At 42.1% G+C, this 24,430-nt stretch overlaps 1 protein-coding gene across 3 annotated transcripts in view; it reads left to right on the forward strand.

Moving 5' to 3' along the window:
• Wdr41 (WD repeat domain 41) overlaps positions 1-24,430 on the forward strand; it is a 46,988-nt gene that overhangs the window by 6,108 nt on the left and 16,450 nt on the right. The window contains exons 3-7 of one of the 3 annotated variants that reach the window (NM_172590.3): positions 12,814-12,862; positions 14,620-14,749; positions 17,076-17,078; positions 17,431-17,492; positions 23,295-23,406. In NM_172590.3, the coding sequence (NP_766178.2) occupies positions 12,814-12,862; positions 14,620-14,749; positions 17,076-17,078; positions 17,431-17,492; positions 23,295-23,406 (356 nt within the window). Of the gene's footprint in view, positions 1-12,813; positions 12,863-14,619; positions 14,752-17,075; positions 17,079-17,429; positions 17,493-19,762; positions 20,084-23,294; positions 23,407-24,430 lie in introns of those variants that run through there. The other 2 variants (XM_017315491.2, XM_006517584.3) reach the window with 2 other exon arrangements.

Consider the following 24,430-nt stretch of genomic DNA (forward strand, 5'->3'; position numbering starts at 1 on the left):
TAAATTTGCTTTTGGGACAGGACCAGGATGGTCATAGCTGCTTGGTGCAGTAGCATCATTTATCTTGGGGATAAATACAGAATTGGTATAATCACGTTTCAGCTTTAAATTCTACATTTTAACAATAAAGTTGTATAATTTCTAGGTAAAAATCACTCCTCCTCAGCTAAAAAAAAACTCTTACTTATTTGAAAATGATTGCCTCCATATCTTTAAACTAGAGTTCACAAGCCCACCTAACAGTTTGAGTGTGGAGAAGGAAGTAGCTGCTGTGAGGTGCAGCATCGCACACACATCTAAATCCACCTGTCCCTAATGACTTAAAAAGAACTCACTGCTTGCCTTTGCATAATGCTAAGGAACCAAGTAACATAGTTTTGAAAATTTATAAAGGATCCAAATCAAGACCTATATTACTTTTCTTATTTAAACTGTCTTAGGTCTCAGTACCTAATAATCTAAGGGGAAACCCTTTGTGATAAGAGTTCAAGCTAGGAGGAGTAGCACACTTGGAATATCACGATTTTGTAACCTCTGATGTGTAGGGGATGAGAAGAAAGCTTTTTCTGTACCTGTCACAGGTTAAACTGATAAACAAGAGAAACAGACCTGCATTGTGTGCATTGTGCTCCCAGAGGAGAATAAGCATAGGACACGGATTGAAACTCTTGAAACTCATGCTACTAGAGCATTGTGTGTGATGTGGTGGGCGTGAGAGAACCTCAGATTCATTTTTATTTTCTGTATATGGCTGGCATGTATGTCTATGCACTACTTGCATGCTGGACACCAGAGAGGCCAGAAGAGGCCATCAGATCCCCTGGAATTGAATTATGACAGTTGTGAACCACTGTGTGGGTAAGTGCTGGGAATCGAACCTTGGTCCTCTGTAAGAGCAGTCAGTGTTCTTAACTGCTCAGCCATTTCCCCAGCACCCCTAATGCAGCATCTTAGTGAGAGAACATCAAGTTCTTCATGAAGCAACTGAAGAGTGCTGAGAGCTTCGGCTTATCGAGCATCGTAAGGGGAGAGCACCGGTGTGTAGAGCTGCAAAGCAGAGCAATGGGCTTGGGGTTTCTTGTGTTGATAACGTTGGTCATTCTTGGATTTCCCTACGGGGTTGAAAGACGACTTACAGTCTCATAGCCAACCCAGGCTATTTAGCATTGCGAGAACATAGTTGAGAACATAGTTTTCAGATAGTCTGTAAGCTAAATCAGCTCATAACATATGAATTTATAAGTCTTTTAAGTTAGGATAGATGATAGCATTCTAGTTTATTGACAAAAATGATGGACTGGGTGTTAAGTCTGTCTTATACTTTATAAATTTCAAATTGGTAATAGTTGTGCTCAATTAATATCTGAGATAAGAGTCTTTTATTTGGACCGAAAGGGGGAAGTGTTGTGGCTGGCCCTGGTGCTGTTGGTTTTTTATGCTAATTCAGCTTCCCCAGGAGGGGCTGCCTGGGACCAGTAGTGAGTCAAATGCTCAGGACTTCATGTGACCCTTCTAATGAATAAAGAAACCAATCGCTGGGCAAGTAGGTCAGAGAGAGGAAGAGAAGGGGCCGGAGAGATACGGGCTTTGGGACAGGACAGCAAGAGGCGAAGATGTAGATAGCGGAGACCCTGGTTCAAGTGGCAGATCCTATTGGATCCTTTTGGAGGATTTAACTTAGTGTGGCTTATAATGTGGATGTTAGTTGTTGCACCCAGCGATTGAGTTACCCTTGATTCTGAACTAAGTGTGTGTGATGCTTCCCTTCACACAGCAGCTCAGCTGGGTTCCAGAGAGAATGGTATGGCGGCAAAGCATGGGTTTGCAAGAAGTGCACCCCAAAAGGCCGTGGGAATTTTGAAGCATGGGGTTGGCGTGGTAGCGACCCGCCTGTGGGAACTTAGCGAGCAGGGTGGAGAGATTTTGGAGCTCTGAGTCAGAGAGTCTCCATGAGATGAGAACAGGTTGGCCATGCCCACCAGTGCCTGGCTGGCCAGCCCAATGGGGCCTGCCAGTGTAGTGTGAATTGCATTTTTTATTATTTCCTGCAACAAGACCCTGGGGGAAGTAATGGCTGGGTAGAGGTAGTAAGTAGACTCTGCATGCATGGGTTTCCAATGCCAGCTCGTCCCCAGTGGTAAATTTTAACTCTCCTCAGGGATGGTTTGTGCTGGTTCTAGAGGGATGGACGTGGGTAGACTCTTGTTATCTTTCTTGTTTTTTTTTTTTTTCTTTCAATTACCTTCTGCTACGAATAATTATGTTAGGCATACTTGGGGATTATATACTATGAGCCCCCTCAAAAGAAATACTTTATCTAATGATTATTGATGGTTGTCACATCGTGTACAAAAGGACTTCCTTGGTTTTGAAAACATATATAGTTTTCAGTCATATTTCATGATGGAGTATACAGATTGTCTCTGAGGGGAACCTTAGTAAAAAGCCCAACTGGAATCTTGTGACATCTTTAGATTTAGAGATGTCTGTTGGTCTACTGAACATATGAGATAGAGGTTCATGTTAAATGATAACAGGAAGGTAGCCGGCAAAATGCAGACTCTTCAGAACACTACATGATGGAAGACTTATTGTAGGGAAAACATGAAGAACAAATGTAATGAATAAGAGAAACTTTAGAAGTCAGTGCAACAGTTGTAATACGTGGTTCTTATCAGAATCCTGCTTCTAATAACAGACTTAAAACACTTGGAGACAGACAGTCAGGGGACTGTGTACGTGCAAACATTAGGAGGAAGCACTCCTTAGGCATGATATTGGAGCACCTTTAGGGGTGTCAGGCACTGAAGTGTTGTGGTGGGGGTGCTACTCCTATTTATTTTCTTGGCAGGGGTGCAAAGATTAAAACAAAGTTTGTTTCCTGCTTCAGAGAGATGTCACACAGTGAAGGCTGGCTTTCAATTTTTTTTTTTTTTGAAAGTCAGTCTATTCAGTTGGACAAACGATTGGGTCTAGTGTTCTTACTATGTAGTGAGCTGTCAGGTTGGCTTCAAGGACAAAGGAAGAAAGCAGACATCCTGCATTTAAGTAGCCAGTGAAACTGCAATTCATTGAGGGAATTCTGATTCTAGTTGCTATCGTGCCAGTAGGGAATGAGGAGCGATTTCTATATCGCAGCACCACGTTGAGAGCAAAGTAGCAATGATGTCAGTTTTTCACTATCTATAAAGCACAGCTGTGGGGTAAGAATCATGTGCAATGAATTAAGCAGTGCGCACTGAGCTTAGCAGTTGCTCTCACCAATTCTGCCCTACTCAGTGCTCAGAAGGAAAAATGACTGCAGACGATTGGTTAAGGTGCTGCTGTTAGAATCCTTGAGAGCAACAGAGTGACTGCAGATCAGCTTCTGAAACATTTGTGATGAGACAGGTTATCTTGTAAATTGAGCATTTAACATATGCCTTAAAAAATTCAAGCCAAGGTGAAACCATGAAGGCAGGAACTTCCTTAGTTTTCTTAGACAGAAGCCTGCTTCCCACAACCTCCCTCACATCGCCTAGTTGCTCTTCCTGGAGGCTCAGCCTTGGCCTTGGGGTGAGAACCAGGTTGCTGCACAAAACTGACAGTGGACAGTATTCTTTCACACTCCCTATATCACCCCATGTCACTCCCCACATTGCCTCACAGCACCTCACGTCACCCCACATCACCCACAATACCCCACATCACCTCATGTTACACCCCAAGTCACCCCACATTGCCCCACGGCACCCCACAACACCCCACATTGTCCCACGCCCCCCCACGTGGAGCATCCCACGCTGGGGCAGCAGCAGCCTGTGCCCTGCAATTTTCTGATGGAACACCACACTGGCTCTGATTTGTTTTAGAACAGGCTGCAGCCTCCTTGCAGCATGGGTACAGATGAAAGTGTTGGCACTGACAGTTACTACACAGGAGAGGTATACATGGCGTTCTTATTACATGGCTTCCTCACCTTTTTATGCATTTAAATTTGCCATAACAGAAAGTATCAGAGCTATATTTGATACAGAAGAAATAAAAATGCCAATAGAAAAGGTATTTTTGTTCCAGAATCATCAACATTTTTGTATACATGTGGGTTGTATGTATATGATGTGTATGTGCATATGTGGTGTGTGTGTGTGTGTGTGTGTTCTAGGGCTCAAACTTAGGGCCTTGCACATGTGAGACAAGTGCTTTACCATTAAGCTATTTTTTCTAGCCCATAGAATTCATTTTCCATAATCAAGGAAAAAGTAGTCTATGTTCAGGTAAAGCTAGTGAAACATCAGTGACATCTTCCCTCTGCCCCTGGGAAGTGTGCTGACCTTCCTGTCTCAGTCTCCACCCTCTGCCCCTGGGAAGTGTGCTGACGTCCCTGTCTCAGTCTCCTACAGGTGCCTGTCTATGTGAGCCCCTCAAGTAGTTCCAGCATACGCACACCACTTGGAAATATGAATTATGTGATTTTTAGCTTTGTTTCCTAGGTGTTGTAGATGCATGCATTCAGCTTCCTTCTATTTCCCATACTTTAGAAAGAGCTTTAGCCAACAACTGGTTTCTATATTTCCACAACTGTTATCTTGGTCTTCCCACCCCTTACAGTTATACAGATGCTGAACATGGGAAGATTCACCCTTAGGCTTAGGGATTCCGCTTTGGCTATGTCCTTTTTTGATTTGCAGGACTTGGCTTACTTGAAATGGTGTCACATGAGCAATGACTATCAAATGGACATTTAGGTAGTGGACACAGACCTTATTTGTGAACCACTTTGTTTTGTTCAGTCTTTGTAGAGCTCTGCTGTACCTTTAGCATGCAGTTGGCAAGAATAAGTATGTTTTCTGAGATGGTCAAAGTGGAGGTGTTAGAGGGAGTCTTTTCCTCCCTTGACACTGAGACTTCTCTGTGGGTCTCAGGCAAGATCCTGTGGTGGAGTGTCTAGTGCTGCGCTATGAGCTCCTGAAGGACAGGAACAATTTTCTGCTGATCCCTGGTTTCAGAGTAAGGTGTGTATACACAGACTACACAGGCCTGCTCCCTTATAACAAATTTACTTTTTAAAATCAGCATAGGAGAGGGTGGAACATTCTAGGTCTGCTACAGTTCCTTATTAAGCTGCTTCTGCCTCACTCCGGTAAACTTGTTTTTCCTTACGGGCAATTTTCATTAGTCATTTAACTATGTCATCTCAAAGACTATTTAAAAATTGTTTTAGTGGTCCTGAGAATACTGAACTTGGGCCTTCTAAGTTCTAAGCAAGCATTCTACCACTGAGCCACATTCACAGCCCTTGTTTTGTTTTGAGATAGTCTCGATATGTAGCTCAGGCTAGCTTTGAACTCAAACAGTGACTTCAAACTTGTCAACCTTTTGCTTACACTTCTGAGGTACAGAGATGTGCCACCATGCCTGACTCAAAGAGTACTTTTGTAAACTTGGTTTGAAGGCAAATAAAGAATGCAGAGAGAGAGAGAGAGAGAGAGAGAGAGAGAGAGAGAGAGAAAGAGAGAGAGAGAGAGTGAGTGTGTGAGAGTGTGTGTGTTAGTTCCCCAGGGAAGAGCACACCAATTGGTTATCCAGTACCAAGTGGTCAACCATGGAGACATCCCTACAGATCCCTATAGGATATTACACAGACTGAACAAGTCATATTTATGTATTTAGGAATATAAATTAATATATACATTATACATGCATATATACATGCACATGCACACACATAAAACAATAACCAATGAAAAAAGAGGTTATGAATTTGAAAGACAGCAAGGAGCTATATTTGGGAGGGTTTGGAGGAAGGAAAAAGAACTGGGAAGTGATATAATCTCAAAAAATAAAGGAAATAATTCAAAACAAGTAAAGCCAAAGCACACAAAGAAATTTGGTTTCAAATTACAGAAACCTCACAGGTATATGTAAGAACTAGATGAGAATGTGTGAGAAATAAGAGGAACTATTTTTGTGTAGTAGGAATCTAGTTTTAATTAGAAACATGTTTTTATTGTGGCCATATAGTGATACATTAGTAATGCTACAATAAAAAGTAAGGTTGCATTATTAGCATTAAAGATTATAATACACAGAGCTCTACAGCACTTAAATGTTTGCTTATGTAACAAGTATATTGCAGTGGAAACTTAAGGGTTCTTTGGAAAGTCAGTTGGGTTAGATGGTGTTTTGCTGGGGCAAACACATGAAGGAGTGTTTTTCCTGAAGTGAACACAGGTGAAAGACCAAGGCAGACTCAGGAAGGACACAGGAGAGAGGATGTTCTGCATGTGAAAGGACACATGATGAAGGATTCTTTGCTAACAACTTGCATGTCTTGGTCTGCCTTACACTGCGTAGTTAAGCTCCATTTGTCAGGACTTCATGAAGAGAAATGCACCATAAAAAAAAAAAAAAAAGAATTAGGCTGATTGGCAGAGTGATGTCGGCTGAGACAGACGCACATGCTGAGGCAAGACCCGTGGAGGGAGGGAGTATAAGAAGGACTTGAGGGACGAGCAGGATGCTGAGCTTGGTTTGCTTACAGAACTAGACTGCGATGCTTGTGGATCTAGTGTTTTCCTTGATCTTCACTTCGCTGAGAGAGACACAGCTGAGAACAACTCCTGGCCAAGGGTCTGCATATTTGGGGAATCTCCACAGTTTCAGGGATTTGACAATCTATCAAATGCACTGGAATTCTAGACTAACTGGTTCTCATAGGAGTAGCTAAGGGAACAAAATCAGTTAATAGCGTGAGGTGCCAAGGAATTTAGCTGGGACTGCTGTGTCTGCAGACATTGAAGCCAGGGAGAGGGGGAGGGGGAGGGGAGGAGGGAGTGGGAGCGGGGGGTCGTCATACATTGAATGACATCATACATGAATGAAAAACATGTGAAAACTATAGAAGGCTTTAAAAATAGCGCCCCCTCCACAAAACTGGGTTGAGCAATAAACTTGAGGCATTTATGCTTTCCCACTTCTGTCCTCTAGACCAGTAGAGGCTGATAGAACACTGTCTTAGAGCTGAAAGAGGCAAGGCAGACTCTGCAAAGTAAAGCTTAAGAACCTATGAACTCTAGAAGGCAGGGAAAATCAAGGTCACCACAAGGACATTGCACATTCATTTCCACTTAGAGAAAAGCCTTCACAAATTCTACCAATTTGTATAATTTAGAATTGTTTTGAAAATTTTAAATATTTGGGGACATTTTCTAGCTATCATTTTGATACTGACTTGTATCAGTTGTGGTGGTTTGAATAGGATTGGCCCCCATAGACTCGTGTGTGTGTGTGTGTGTGTGTGTGTGTGTGCCCATGGGAAGTGGTACTATTAGGTGGTAGGTATGGTCTTGTAAGAGTAGGTGTGGCCTTGTTGGAGGAAGTGTGGGTTATGCTTTGAGGTCAAAGACTCAAAGGTCTGCCCAGTGTGGAACACAGTCTCCTGCTGCTGTTGGATGAAGATAGAGAACGCTCCATGTTTGCCTGGACACTGCAATACTTCCCACCATGACCCTAATGGACTAAACCTCTGACACTGTAAGCCAGCCCAAACTAAATGCATGCCTTTATAGGAATTGCTTTGGTTATGGTGTCTCTTCACAGCAAAGAAACCCTAAGACAATTTGTAACACAGTCTTTCTTGGGGAATATTTCTCAAAAACTTGAGATGACAATATATCTTGCTGTTGCTACATTGTATATTCTATGTGTTCTTCAAGTCCTGTATAAATTAATGAATTTCTGCGTCCTTGATCTATTAAGTAATAATAGAAAGATATAACAAGCACATCTCTAGCGCTACCAGAGATCTGTCAGAGTAGGAAGCATTGTTTGATAAAGATTGATAGATACGGGGCTGGAGAGATAGTCCAGTGGTTAAGAGCACTGGCTTTTCTTCCAGAGGACCTGGGCTCAGTTCTCAGCACCTACATAGTAGTTCACAACTGTCTGTAACTCCAGTTCCAGGGGATCTGATACCTTCACTCAGACATGAATGCAGACAAAACACAATGCACATAAAATAAAATAAGTAAAAGACTATTAAATATAGTACTAGTCTTACTTACATTTTTATTACTGTGCTAAGACACCATGATTAAGTCAATGTATGGGAGAAAGACTTTATTGAGGAATTACAGTTTCAGAGGGTAGAGTTCCTAATCATGGCAGGGAGCATGGCAGCCGGGACGCAGCCATGGAGCTAGAACGTAAGAGCTTACACCTTGATCTGGAGGCTTGAGGCAGAGAGAGCTAAGTGGTGTGGGCTTTTGAAACCTCTAAGCCTGCCAGCAGTGACACACCTCCTCCAACAAGGCCACACCTTTTCAGCGTTCAGAGCTGAGAGGCTGAGTGATCAACAAAGCTAGCAGTTGTCCTCTGAGCAATAAAAACCGACCATGACTTCATGCATTAGTGCTGAGTGTTGTTTAGAATTAACTTTGTTTGCTACTGATTAAATTCCAGTTGGGGGCAAAGTGCTTCTTATCTCATTTCTAAGCTCTCAGCCATTCAGTCATCTCTCGTGGTGAACTCATTTCTCTTTGTGAGATTCAAACGCGATAAAACAATAATGAGAAGTTAAAAATCAAGGTTAGGAAAAAAAAAAGCATTTTAAACCTGCAGGCTTTCTGACCGGGAGAAAAACAATTATAAGGGTTTGGAGAATCAATAGAAATTGATGTTTTATACCAAAGAAAACTTAAGGTTTTGAGTCCCGCCCTCACTGCTCTCTCTGTATAAATACAAAGCAATCAATAGGCCCCAAACCAAGCTGCTAAGGATTCACTTCCAGCAATTACCATTGATACTCAAGGTAGTGGTATTGAGTATTTGGGTTTGGAGAACACGTCATTAAACATAGAAAAATGAAGTTTTGAAAGGTTTTTTTCTTAATTTGTTCTTTGGAAAAATTTGTCCTTTGAAAGTTTTATACATGTATACAGTGTGATTTGATCACACCCAGCCCCTCTACGTTTCCCTCATGACTTGATAGGCTAATTTCTAAACTACTGAGCTCTGTTAGTTCTGCTAGTATATGTGGTGGGCTTGGATGACTGCTTTCCATTACTCACCAGAGTGTGCAAATTGCTCACATTTTGAAATGAACATAAACAGTGTAGATGGTGTTGACATGAACTATTGTGTACTTCTAGCTCGTTAAGTTAGGAGTCTTAGAGTCTGCCTGACTATATTTGATCATGCGGGAGATCTGATGAGGGTTTGACGTGAGAACCGACTGTGGGATTCCCTAAGCCTATGAAGACAGCAGGAGGCTGAAGCTGATTAAACCTGGGTGTTTAATCAGCATGGAGCCTTGAGGAAGGGCTCAGGAGACAGAAGGGAGAATCTGTGTCTCATGTCGGAGAGATCTACTGGAAGAGATCTTCCGATTGGACAGTCATCTCCATCTCAGTCTTAGTCCTTGACTCCTCTCTTAATGATGATCTCTTATGACCCACTGTACTGACTGAATGGAGACTGTAAGGAATCCACTGCTGATCCTGGAGGGAAGTAGCACAGACTGAAAAATGATAGAACTATTAGTGGACATCATTTATTAATGGTTGTTAACTGTGAGCAGAGATGCATAGTTCACAGCTGGCTTTCTTTTTCATCTTATTAAAAAAGCCAGATTCAACTATATGGGAATAGTAGTATAAAGACAACATACATAGATGTAATCCTGGGCCACTAGTGTTCATTATAGAGTGGTGTGCTTCATTATTAACAACAAGTCGACAGCTTACAGCTTGGTTGTTGTACAGCACTGTTGGGTGCTTACAGCTTGGTTCTTGTACAGCACTATTGGTTGCCTGCTTATAAATAGTGCTTGCTTGATTTTGTTATATGATGAAAAATATATATGAAAAAATAATCATTTTCTACTATGATGAAAAATAACTTGAAAATTATTTTCTTGATAGGACTTAGTATAGAATGTTTTACTCTATAATGTAGAACATATTCCTAGATTCAGAGGGATGAGGGTGAGGAGGCATCAGGTCTAGTGGTGTTTACTGCGGCTTCCTTTTTGTGGCCTGAGGCAAACTGTTCTTTGTCTCTGCATTTCCAATATCTTCAATGGAACCACTGCCAAGAATCTAAAACCTCACCCAGTATGTATGAAGAAAGAGCCAAGATGAGCACAGGAGACTCTAAAAACAGAGTTAAAAATGCCTTCACAGAGAAGATAGTAAAATTCAATTCCGTCCCTAGACTGTTCCTTCCTACCAGCTTGGTTTCATTGCATTTGACCTAGATCCAGTGTTCACAGAGTTTTAACCCGTGGGAGACTGAAGGTCATCTCTGTATCTGCTCTTTGACATTTTAGCAGGGTTTTTTTTTTTTTTTTTGTAATCCTATAAGTGCTTTGTCTTTGGGCCCTTAATACCTGGCATGGAATTTACAAGATATCTTATCAACATTTGTTGTAATATTTGCTGGTGTAAGTGAAAATATCACTAATGAGATTTCACAATACATTGGCCTCAAATTATATGACAGCCATGGTGGCACAGACAGCATTGTAGGAGCATAAAACCAGACATGTAAACCAATGGAACAGAATGGAGAACCCCAAATAAACGCATGTAGGTATAACCACGTAATATTTGGCCAAAGTGTCAAAGTGTCTACAGAGGGTAAGGGACAGACAGCCTGTTCAACAAGTTGTTCTGACAAGACTGAGAGTCAGCCCATGGTAAGGTAATGTCGCATCCCTGTCTCTCATTCTGCACAAAGAAATATTTAAAAACATATATCAGCCTTTAATTGGAGAGCTGAAGTAGTAAGATTGTTACGGGAAAATGGAATCCATTAAGATGCAGGCGTGCTTGAACTCTGTGGTTATGGCTCCAAATGCACAGGAAACCCACACAGCCAACCGGCGGGAATACACAGAACTAAAAAGTTCCTCATGGCAAAGTGAACAGATAGGCTGCAGAAGGGAAGAAAAGTCGTTGCAGATGCGCTTCAGAAGGCCACTAATACCTAGAATCTGTAAAGAGCTGCAATCCATCCCCAGACTGCTGTCCGGGCTAGTGAAATAAATAGATAATTCTCAAGCATGAAACCCAAGTGGCCAGTGAGTATTTTTAAAAGTGTTCCTGGGGCTGGGAAGATGTCTCAGTTAGTAAAGTGCCTGTCACACAAACCCGAGGACCACAGTTCAGGTCCCCAGCACACACAAAAAAACCCTCAGAAGGTCAAGGGTAGGCTTAGATTTTTCAAAAGGTTCTTAAATGAATTAGCATCTGTTCTAGCCCACCATCCACTAGAGTTGGTGGGAAGGAAAGGTTAATAGAGCAAAGGAAGATGTGGGCCTATTTAGAAATATTTCTTTGGAGCAAATCCAATCTGCATTGTTAGGATATCAGCTGTTCAGTTTAGTTGAATCAGCAGCAGCAGCTTGGTCCTCTGGCAAACACCATTCAGGAATCAGCAACAGCAGGTCATCCAGAAGAAACCACAAGGCTCTGCCAATCGTTCTGACTCCACGAAAGCCACAAGAAGCAGCCAGTGCCCGAATCTGCAGAAGTGACAAGAAGACTCCTGAACACCACCAGAAGTTTTTTGATGTGTTTCTCTCTATGAAGTCTGTAGTGTGAAATTATTAAAAAAAAAAAAAACAATAAAACCAATCCACGCTATTGTTGGCTAGGCATTGGCACTGGTCTCTCTCTGGTCCTAGCTTGGTACAAAGCCTGGAACTGAGACTGCATGTTTCTCCTAGCCAAAGCCTCTCCCACAAGTGCTGTCTATGCCTCTCCAGAACTCCGAGACCACTCTCCACTCCAAAATTTCCGTGGCTAGCTGGTGTGTGTGTGTGTGTGTGTGTGTGTGTGTGTGTGTGTGTGTGTGTGTGTGCACTCTCACCAACCCACACTCCACTGTGGTTATCTTTCCCCTGGAGCTCAGTTCTTGCCCAATCTTCCTGTTCCATAGCCTGGCCAAATTACACCCCAGCTATGTTCTTCCCCTCTGGCACACCTGAGAGGCTGAGAAATGGAAAACACCAGACAATCTTAGTTTAGAATAAACAGACAACACACCTGCTGGGTGCAGAATCTACTGTCCTAAACTCATCAACTACTGTATCACACAGTGAAATTTGATTCAGCTGTTAAAAAAAAATTGGAGTTGTAAAGTTTCCAGGAAAGTGGGTGGATCTGGAAAATGTTATAGCAAGTGCTGTGACCCAGACTCAGAAACACAAGTGCTGTGTGTTCTCCTTCATGCGTACGGATCCAAGGCTTTAACGTTTGATCCATGGGGCTGCGAGCATTAGTGTGGGCTATGAAGCTGGAAAGGGAACACAACGGAGAAAAGAAGTGGGGGGTGGGGGACAGAACACACGGAGCACAAAAGCAGAAAGGCTGCTGGGTGGGGTAGGTAAGGATGATCAACAGAAACAAATTTTGTTTGAAAATACCATATTGCAACCTAATACTTTTTGTGCTGGTTTCCAAAAACAACAACAACAACAACAAACCAAAAACCAAAAATGTTAGCACTGAGCCTGACGCAGAGGGAATAATTCAACTGATTGTTAGTTGCTATAAATAGTAATATCAACTTATTAATATTTGATCAGCATATTGAAGCTGATATAAATATAGTAATATGACCGTGGATCTCAAAATTCATGTTAATTTTTAATCTATACATTATAGTTAACATATTAATGTAGCCTTAATAATTCATAATGTTACATAAGACATCAAATATTAATATGTATTTTCCCAAACAATTTTATTACAATATTACATTTAAAAAATCTCACCAGCTAAATGTCACTAGTGATTTTTTTCTTCATGGTCTCTTTTCTCAAACCAGGTTTGCATCTGCTGGCGATGATGGAATTATAGTTGTGTGGAATGCCCAGGTAAGTACCAATTAAATGTGGACTATAATGAAAACATGGCACTGTGGTTGAAAACTCACTCACTACTACTGTGTGGTACTCAGTATGCTGGCTTATTATTATCATGTGGGATTGGTTAATATGTTGGGAAGGTTGGTTAGAGATATTCGTTTACAACAGGGACTAGTATTTCATAATATTTTAAGTGTGTGCATGTGTGCGTGTGTGCATGTGTATGTCTGTAGAGACTAAAAGAGTTCTGGGCCCTAGGAACTGGAGTTATGGGAATAGTGAGTCTCCTAACATGGGTCCTCTGCAAGAGCAGCAGATACTCTTAACCACCGTGCATCTCTCCAGCCTCAGAGAGTTTTGGGTGGTCAGCTACTATGCAGTGACATCAGAAAAGAATTGTTAGTTTTTGTAAGATGGTACAGTTTTTCATTCAACCTTGTATGATAGCATAATAAAATTTTCTCTCATGTTTGACTTTAGTCTGTGTAACTGTGTAATGGGAGGTCTGTCTTTCAAGTGTATTTAAAGGTTGCTGGAGTTTCCTGGGGCGTCTCCTGGTGGTTTTAGTTGTGCAGGTTGCTCTGTTTTTATTTTTCCCTCCTTGCTCCTTCATCCTGGGTGTTTGATCTCACTGTTGGTCCTCATTTTCCTGTGGTCTTGCTTAGATTCAGTCATCCTTTAACACTAAAGTGTCCACAAGTGGCTCCAGTCCTCCTCAACCTCACACTGGGTGCTCACGTGCCCATGTGAAATGTTTGCATAGACTCTCCTCACATCCTCCCTTGTGCTTAAACTTATCTGTATCATATACATCATACTTTACACAATGCAAACGTTGCAGGGAATGACGAAGTCTTTTCATGTTCAGTACAGTTCATTCTCTTTCAATTGGTTGATTGGTTGGCTGGCTGGCTGGTTGGTTGGTTGGTTGAGACAGTCTGGCCCAGGTTGGCCCTGAACCTTTGTTCTCTCTGCTTCAGCATATTGAAGACCAGGATAAACCACCATACATATGAAAAAACACTGTAATTTTGGTCTAAGATTGGTTGAATCTGGCCAGTCATCATGGCACATGCCTATAATCCTAGAGGCAAGGTCAGGTGGATCAAGAGATCCAGGCTAGCCTTAGCTTCATAATAAATTTGAGGCAAGCTTGAACTATATTGCTATTTCCAAATAAACAAAAAAATGAAATCAGTTGAATCCATCTTCTATAAGTGGTGGATGCAGAAGGCCAGCTGTACTGTTAACACATTCATGAAATCCTGCAGACTTGGAAAGATTGAAATTCATATATATAGTGTGTTTCTACCTGGGAGGTGAGGGAGAGACTGAAGGAGGACGACATGGAGTGAGTGGGACTAGGCGCTGGGTTAAGTGTGCCTGCAGAGCATGGCGCTGTCATTTCCACTGCACCCAGAGCTGCAAGAGCCTAGACATGTGTACATGCATCTGCTTTCTGTCTACAGAGTAAACTGCTGCTACTGTTGCCGAGCTGACATGATTCCTAAAAACCATAGGAAAGGTTATTCAAATCAATGATGAAAATATCCTAAAATAGCATACTGACTAAAAAATAGCCAAAATTACTCACAGCTGTTTTTAACATTTATTTAGATTATATTTATTTGATTGTTAAAAAATGTTTAAATTTCAAACACATAATTTTAAATGGCATATGTTTATTTTCTACATAAGCTATTCTCATTGTTACTTAAGAGTCTTCATGTTGGAAAGGTTTGTTGACATTCCTACCTGTGTTTCAGACAGGAGAAAAACTTCTGGAACTCAGAGGACACACTCAGAAGATAACGGCTGTCATTGCGTTTCCTCCCCTAGACTCGTGTGAGGCCAGCAGTCAGCTTCTCTTGACAGCCTCGGCTGACCGGACTGTCGGTATATCCTTAGCCTGAGACCCAGCAGCTGTGCGGGCCTGTGCATTCGGATGGCAAAGTGACTTTTCCAAGTCTCTATGAGTTGCTTCCTGAAGTGTTAGGTGACAGCAGGAACAGGTCAGGGCTTGTAGTGGGGAACCCCGTGAGAAGCAGCTCTTTCCAGAGAGTCTGTTACGTCAGGCTGGGCAAACGGCAGGGTGGACGTGCGTGAGCTTAAAACTCTCATCTCATTAGGGGAATGAGGATGAGTTGGACTGGAAAATAATCAATTTCGCCCTCGTGTATGACAGAAGGCAATTAACCGCCCCTCCCCTGAGAACCTGTGTTGCTGCTAAATGGATCTGCACAAAAGTGCAGTCCCCTCTGCGCAGTATCTCACACTTCGTATTATAAAAGTCTTAAAGTGAGTTTGCCTTTGCCTCCCATACTGTCTGGTTAGAGTTTATAAGGCCACAGAAATGGTGATATTCTGTAATGTGCTCGTGTGTGCTAAGGATTGTTGTGTCTTACATATGTTGACTTATTTAGCCTTAAAAATGGCCCTATGAAGTAGGAATTAACTCGCCCAAGGCCAGTTATGGAAGTAGGCCGAAATGGCCAGCAGCCTGAAGCTGTGTACAGTGACCTTCTGATAAAATAGATAAAAGAATGTAAAACAGCATCATTACAAGGAGATGCATTGTGGGGCCATGGCCAAGCGCTGTAGCTGCAATACCCGTGGCTCTGCAGTCAGCTATGACAAGTCTGTCTGAGAGCTGAGTTAAGTCAGAAATAAGCCCGGAGGAGGAATGGGTTCATAGACCTCCCTGAACCAGGACTGACTTATGTCCCCCTTGGAAAGAATTCATCAGCTCAAACAGTGTTAGACAAATCGTCTGCAGGTAAGAAAAGCTCCAGACTGAAGGGCTCTGCAACCCTATAGGTGGAACAACAATATGAACTAACCAGTACCCCCCTGAGCTCATGTCTCTAGCTGCATATGTAGCAGAAGATGGCCTCGTTGGCCATCATTGGGAAGAGAGGCTCCTTGGTCTTGCAAACTTTATATGCCCCAGTACAGGGGAACGCCAGGACCAAGAAGTGGGAGTGGGTGGGTAGGGGAGCAGGGCGCGGGGAGGGTGTAGGGAACTTTCGGGATAGCATTTGAAATGTAAATAAAGAAAATATCTAATTTAAAAAAAGAAAGAGAAAGAAGGAAGGAAAGGAAAGGAAAAAGGAAAAAGGAAAAAGGAAAGGAAGAAAGGAAGGAAGGAAGGCAGGCAAGCTCCAGACAACATTTAGACAAGCTACCCTCTGTGTGCTGATGTAGGATTTGGTCAGATTTACACCAGTGTAGCCCCACTACTGCTGCTTTTTTAGGGAAAATTTTATTTCATGCATTCAAGTTCTTGTCTTTTTTTCTTGCCTTTTTCTCTGTTATAATTTCTGCAGGAGTAGAATTTAAAGTACAGAGTCTGTTTAAGCAGGGCTGTTTCTAGGATGCTGTACTAGTGTTAGAGACACTTGTGAAAACTGCTGCTGCAGTATGGAGGTGAGACGCTGGCACACTTATTTGTGAACAGCGGTGGCACACGCAGCCATTCATGTTACAGAGTCATCCTTATTTTAAAAATCCCGAGAACTTTGACATTCGTTTAATCCAGATGGACTCTGAATCCCCTCTCCGCAGACCTTCACTGTTAATTAGCTGTTTAAGTTAAATGTGGGTGGTAGGGGGTTTTTTGGTCAAGTAATGGTCTTAAGATCCCATGTTGCTCAGTACTAAGCTTTCACATAGTGACGTCAGTGAAAGGAACGCAGAGTGGCCTTAGGACTGGGAGCTTAAGGCCAGAAAGCACTGTCTCATAGCCAGAGCGCTTTTCTCTGAGTAGTTTGTTCAGTGTGACACAAACAGGTGAATACATAGGCACCTCCCTTTTAATAATTAACTATATTTGAAGAGTGACAGAGAATTAATAGAAATAATCAGATAAGATTAATAAATTATGGAACTAATTTAAAAAATATATATATATGTGTGTATATATATATATATATATATATATCAGACATGATATAAAATGTATTGGCCATACATGGATATTATTTACATTTCCCAGTATATGATAAGATATTTACATGAAATGTAACACCATAGGAAACTATGTGAAAAGTTTGTAAGGATTGTTGCGCTACTCAAGTCAAACTAAAACCCTTACCACGTGGCAGGAGGCCGTTCCCGTGTTGGCAGCGCACACGGCGTCACAGAGACCCACATTTACTGTTGTAATGTGTACATGCAATCACGCGTGTGCACTGCATTGGACTCTCAGAGGCTGTTGGGAGAGGTGGTAGTTCTTAGTGTAAAACATTATGTATGTACACATTTACACGTTACGGTAAACTGTTCCCACGAGGACACTGTAAGCAGGTTTGGTGGCTAATACCCATGAAGATGAGCACTCTAGGGCACTCATTCTGGTGGGCATCTTTAAATGACCTCACAGTGACACTGTAGCTGGTAGACCTGCTCCTGAAGAGATGACTTGCAATAACAGATCTATGGCAGGGCAAACACCAGCTGGCTTAGATTTTCCTTAAAGATTTCCTGATTGTTTATACTTGTGATTTAATTCAAAATGCTACCTCACACTTAAAGTTTTAAAATTCTATTTGGCCACGATTTCTTAACATACCTGTAAGTTTGGGATTGCGACACCGGCCGGCAAATCCAGAGAGTCACGTGCTTCCAGTCTACGGTAAAGGTAAAATCTCCAGCAAATTGGGTTCCTTTGGGAATATTTTTGTTGTTGTCCTCAAAATGGCTTAATAAATTAGATGAGATTACTTCCTTAAGTTTTACAAATCATTGTTTTCACACACACCTACAGCCATTTGAGTTTAAGACAAGGTTTTTGAAGTGTGAGAATGTTTCAGTTAGAAATGACCGCAGGGCTCTGTTGCTGCCGCAAGACAAGTGAGCAGGTCGGGCCTGGCGGGCTTGCAGCAGACCCTGCTAAGGGAACCCGGGCCTGGTGGGCTCACAGCAGACCCTGCTAAGGGGACCCGGGGTGGGAGCAGGGGCTGCTCTGTTTTCATGCTTTGGCCAAAACATAGGCAGACCGGCCTTTGTCCCTTGCCTGCTGCCTTCTCCAAGGCCACAAGGACATGTCTGTTTCTTGTTTCTAAAACAAAACATTTTAAGGTCGACGCCATTCATTTCATCTTCTCATAAACAGATATTGATTGGGATTTTGATGGCAGGGACGCTGCTGCCCATGGGAGAAACAAGCATGGCTAAGCCTTGTTTCCTTGTGTTTCCTCCAGGAGAAATGGCTTTGTGTGTTCTGGGGAGTTAGCTCCGTTTTCAGTGCTAGCTAGTCAGGAAAGGCACCAGTGAAAGGCGCCTTCTCCATAGCTTTGGGGCAGCTGCTGTCCCTTTCTGTGATGTGTGCCAGTGGTCAGGCTGGCTGTGTGTTCATGTGTGGGGTGTGCACATTCCAGGTTATCTCAGAAGACTGAAAAGATGTTGAAGAATATGGTGATAACATGTTAAGTATTTAAGACCATATACTGCCATCAACAACATATTAGCAAACTACAGCCAGCAGCATAGAGAAAGGCTGATACGGCACAGCCAAGGGATGGGGGGGGTACCCCAGGAATGCAACTTTAGTAGAACATCTGAAAGTCAGTCAGTGACCAGAGTCCAGGACAGGAACCATATGACCATCTCAGCAGAGGCAGAGAACGCGTCTAACCAACTCCAGCATACACTCCACATGCAGATATTTTACACTCATAGATGAAAATCCAGTGACCAAATATTGAAGGCACCAGACCGTCCTCCATACGGTCAGGAATGAAATAGGAATCTTTGCTCCCAGCATGCATCTGTTTAGCTTGCACTGGAGGATCTGGGCAGCAAAATCAAACACTAGAAAGGAAATGAGTGATTGTTTCATTTTTTTTTTTTAATGAAAAAGAAGAACTAAACTTTCTCTATTTATGCATGACATGACCTTAATATGTAGGAAATCATAAACCACACAAAACTTTTAAGGCTAATAAATTAACTTAGCAAGGTTCCAGGTGACATGATTGGTAATACAAAAGTCAATTGTAATTTTCTAAAATCAAATTGAGAAAATTCTATTCACAGTTACATCCAAAAGAATAAAATACTTAGAAATAAGTCTTTTTTTTAAGTAGGTGATTTATACCTTAAAATCTTTAAAACATTGTTCAATGAATTTTAAGAATAAGTAAATGAATTTAAAAACTAGGGGCTGGAGGAGCTGGCTCAGCGGGTAAGAGCACCTGTTATTCTTGCAGAGGACTCGGGTTCAATTCCCAGCACCCACATGCCGACTCGCAATCGTTTGCAGCTCCAGGGAATCCAAGGCTCCTGTGGGTGGGAAGCAAGCACACGGTGTGCAGGCGTGCTTGCAGGCAAGATGCGCACACAGATAAATAAGTCTAGAAAAAGTTGTTAACTGAAAAATTATCATATGATCATGGGTTACATGGAATACTAAGATTTAAACACTACTCAAAATGACCTACAGATGGAACATAAAATCTATCATAAAATTAAAGCTGGTTTTTTGTTTCAGAAAGGAACAGACTAACCTGAAACTTGTAAAGGATCCAGAGTAGCCATCACCGTTCTAGAAAGAAAGCATAAAGATGTGAGACAGTTCCTGATTCCAAAGCTTCCTTACTGATACGGTATCACTGCAGTGGGACACTGGCATACTGATGTAGAAACAGATTGGTAGGATAGGACTTAAGGTCCAGAAATAAAGTCTTACACATACACAGTCAGTTTACAAGGGAGCCAACACCTTTCAGTGGGAAAAAGAATAGTCTTTAAAAAAAAAAAAAATGAGGCCTGCCAGGTGTGGTGTTCATATCCGGACTTCCTGCTATGGGAGGCTGAGCTAGAAGAATCATTTGAATCCATGAGTTCAAGATTAGCCTGGGCAGTGTAGTGCGGCCCTGTGGGGGGGGGGGGGGGAATCCATCTGAACATATACATATAAAAGTGAATAAATTTATTTGGTAAAAAGGGATTAGTTGGGCCTAATTAAATGAAAACTTTTGTTCTTCAAAGAATACTACTGACAGATTGAAAATACAATCTAGCCTGAAACTTAAAGGCTGCACCGACTTACCATGCTTGTGATTTGGTAGCGAGTTCCCAGAAAGGCAAGGTGACTCAGTCCTGGCCTCAGAAGCACCAGAAGACGTTCACCTTCAAAAATGACAAGTCTGCTAAGAGTGGCCAGACCAAGAAGATGAATGCAGAACTTGATGATGGAGTATGTCAGTGCTGCAAAGAACTTCTCGAATGGTGTGTACAATACAGCCAATACAAACCACCGTCAAAGCCTAAGAGATGTGTTAAATGTTTACAAAAAGACAATAAAGGACTCTTACCACATAATGTGCAGGCCATGTGCCTGTGAACTTGAAGTTTGTGCAAAATGTGGAAAGATAGAAGAGATCGTTATTCCATTTATTGAAGAACCAGAAACTTCAGAAAATGCTGAAAATGAAGGTTCTAACTATAGAAGAAGCCGCAGACGGAAGGAAGATAGTGATGAGGACCTAGATGCGGAGTCTGACTCTGAGGGCAAGGATGGGGACACTCAGGCCTCACAGTACCGAGTCAGTTGCAGAGGGAGTCAGAAAACAGGCTCATGGGCAACATCGGTTATTTATAACATTTGAGTAACAGAATCTTAAAGGTTTTCACAATAACACTTAAGCTGTATATACAGAATATGTGTGGGCACACCATGGCATGTTGTATAAAACCTGTAGAAATTGTTTAGAAAAACATATTACCTAATGTCAAACTATTGAGTGTTGAGAATTGGTGATTGTATCAGAACTATCTCATGCAAAACTAAGACGACTAGCTCAGAGTACATTTCCATAGCCTGACCTCGGGTACGTGACTTCTTTAGCAAAAGCCCCCTTACATCTTACAAAGCAAAATAGTATTTTTACACACACACACACACACACACACACACACACACACACAATCATGTGTAATGATTTTCCTTCAAAAATGTATATACTTCATTCCATATTTTTTAACCTTTTCCTAGTTTGGAAATATATACTTAGAAAAAAATGTGTAGACTGTATAGTTACTACCTAGAAAGGAAAACCCAACCTTCATACTGGAGTGGAGATACTTGAAGTATCAGAAGCTCCTGTGAAGTTCTCCCTTCTGATACTTCAAGTATCTCCACTCCAGTATGAAGGTTGGGAAGCTGTGGTTTTGGGAAAAGAAAAAGAAAATAGAATCCAAAGGCTAAGGGAAATATACATAAATCATTTCTCAAGTATATATTCAAAATATGCAAAGAACTATTCATAAAAAGCCAAGAGGCATAATTAAGATGAAATTTGAGGGGCTGGAAAGATGGCTCAGTGGTTAAGAGCACTGGCTGCTCTTCCAGAGGTGTCCTGAGTTCAATTCCAGACAACCACATGGTGGCTCACAAACATCTGTAATGGGATCCGATGCTGTCTTCTGGTGTGTCTGAAGACAGCTACAGTGCACTTACATACATAAAATAAATCTTTAAAAAAAGAAGAATTTGAAAGAAAGTTTCTCCCAAAAGATATGTAAATGGGCAGTAAATGCATGAGAAGACGTTCATCATCATTAGAGAGAGAATCAAACCCACGGTGGGCTACCATTTCATACATAGTAGTACCACTAGTAAGTGGTGGCCTGTCGAAAGGACAGGGCTTGAGTGCTAATAAATATATGGAAAATTCATACTGTAGCTTATGCATTGCTAGTGGACTTGTAAAATACTATTACAGTGACCTTCAAAAGGTTTGGCAATCTGGTAAATTGTTAAACAATAACCCGCCTGTGTATAATTCCACACCAAATGGAAACCTACCCACACATATGTATATAGTGAATGTCAGAACACCAGCATTCATAGTAGCTAAAAAGGAGAAATAAACTAAAGTACCCACCAGCTAGTGAATGGATAAACACATGTGTGTATCCACACAATAGATTGTCAGTCATCAGTAGACAGAATAAAGGGCTCACGCAGAAGCCCGGAGGCCAGGCAAGGTAGACTCCTGAAGCACACACTGCATTTGATTGCCTTCAACTTCCTCTCTCATCTGTTTTAAAGTAGCCTAATTCTGAGCCAAGGCAAGCCCTCCCTTCTTTCTAATTCAGTCTCTGTCCTTGTTACCACTCAGCTTACTTGAGCAAGCTGTGAGGACATGACTCTTGAAGAGAGGGACCCTAAGGTACCACACAAAGTAAAGAATTCTACTTCTTGGAAACACTTTAAGTCTATCATACAGAATTATTAAGAATTAATTGAAAAAAATTTTTAAAATTATTTATTTATTTTAAAGTCCAGATTTTATTCCCCTCCGACTGGTCCACATCCCATACCTTCTCCCCAACCCCCTGTCTCCACGAGGATGTCCCCACCCAACCAGACTCTAAACTCCCCGGGTCCTCCAGTCTCCTGAGGGTTAGGTGCATCTTCTCTGACTAAACCCAGACCTGGTAGTTCTCTGCTACGTATGTGTTGGGGCCTCATATCAGCTGGTACATGCTGCCTGTTTGGTGGTCCAGTATCTGAGAGATCTCGGGGGTCCAGGTTAATTGAGGCTGCTGGTCCTCCTACAGGGTCACCCTCGTCCTCCTCAGCTTCTTCCAGCTTCTCCCTAATTCAACCACAGGGGTCAGCAGCTTCTGTCCATTGGTTGGGTGCAAATACCTGCATCTGACTCTTTCAGCTGCTTGTTGGGTCTTTCGGAGTGCGGTCATGCTAGGTCCCTTTTTGTGAGTGCTCCATAGCCTCAGTAATAGTGTCAGGCCTTGGAACCTCCCCTTGAGCTGGATCTCCCTTTGGGCCTGTGGCTGGGCCTTCTTTTCCTCAGGCTCCTCTCCATTTCCATCCCTGCAGTTCTTTCAGACAGGAACAGTTATGGTCAGAGTTTAAAAATTAAAAGTAAGTATCATGTTTTCTGTTTTATTTTTATAAGGCATTTAAGGATTATATAGAAGTTGTCTATCAGTGGTTCTCAAGTTATCTGAAATCTTAGTGGCTTAGAGCAATGATAAACATCCATTGTGTGTGGACAGGAATAGAGAACCTCTCAGCCAAGTGGTACTGGCTCAGGGTCTCCTGACTCTCTGTCCCCAAAAGGCTTGTCTGGGTTGAAAAACCTACTCAGAGGCTCAATGTGGCTTGGTGCACTACTGTGCTGTAGTGCTCACAGGCCTAAAGGTGACATTAAAGCTGTGTGGACAGCTTTAGTGTTACCTTGAGGCAGTGATCTAGGAGAACAGGGAAGTCCCAGCATCTCCTCCGACTGCCTTAGAAATCACCTCTTCTCCATATTCGTGAGATGGTGGTCACTTAGAGTCCATAGTCAGCAAGAAGAAAACCAAACTGCTTATCAAATGGAGGGACTTCAGAGAACTTGCGGGCATAAATTAAAACCACCGAACACCACTAGACTTTCTAAACTAATGATCTGTTTCAAATGCTTGGCAGTGCTTGACCGTTCTTCAGAGACTGGACATTTGGCTGTCAGGCGGTAGTGACCTAGGCGTGTGGAACCGAAAGTTAGATCTGCTGTGTAAAACCAGCCACCTATCCGACACAGGTAAAAACCAGCCAGGGTAGCTGTGAGACACAGCTGATAGGCTGTAAATGACACAGCTGGGTCTTTAAAGAGACATAATCACAATATACAGGTCCATGGGGATTTCCTTTGTGTTGTTGCTGTTGATTATAGGTAGCCATATTTGATGAGTATTTTCACGTGACAAATAATTTAGTGAACATTTACACTCATGTGTGTATCTTATTCATGCCAAGACTTGGGTTTCAGTGTGTGTGTGTGTGGTTTTTTTTTTTTTTTTTTCATTTTTTTGAGACACGGTTTCTCTGTATAGCCCTGGCTATCCTGGAACTCACTCTGTAGACCAGGCTGGCCTCAAACTCAGAAGTCCACCTGCCTCTGCCTCCCAAGTGCTGGGATTAAAGGCGTGTGCCACCACCGCCCAGCTCAGTGTGGTGTTTTTATATGTAGATGCAGTGTGTTTGGAGGGTAGCCACCGGTCCTGTCATCCTCATTAGCCTTCTCCTCCTGACAAGTCACCCTTCCTCCACAGATGGGAGAAAGCATTGCCTTCTCACATGCGGCTTATTTTATGTCTGATGGTGATCTTCTGTTTCATCTCTTTTCTTGAAAATGATAGGATTTTGCTCTCTATGGCTGATAATACTCCACTGTGCGGATATGCATATCACATCATCACTGTGTGTATGCGTGTGTACATACCATCTTCATCCATTCATCCATTGATGAACACACAGGCTTGATTCCATTACCTCCCTTTTTTAAATAGTGTCACAGTGAACATGGATGCACATAGAGTACATGATAACCTTTGTGTACTTTCAGTACAGACCCATACCCAAGTGTGGGATAGCAGAATCGTGACCAGTTAGTATTCCACGGTTTGGTTGGTGTATTTTTATATATGTGTGTGCACATATATGTGTGTATTGTGTGTGTTCATGTATATGTGTAGCGCGCGCGCGCGTGTGTGTGTGTGTGTGTGTGTGTGTGTAGGGCATAGACGATGTATGACACATGTATGAAGGTCAGAGGATAACCAGTG

This window comes from Mus musculus, chromosome 13 (assembly GCF_000001635.26).
Source record: "Mus musculus strain C57BL/6J chromosome 13, GRCm38.p6 C57BL/6J".
Lineage (NCBI taxonomy): Eukaryota > Metazoa > Chordata > Mammalia > Rodentia > Muridae > Mus > Mus musculus.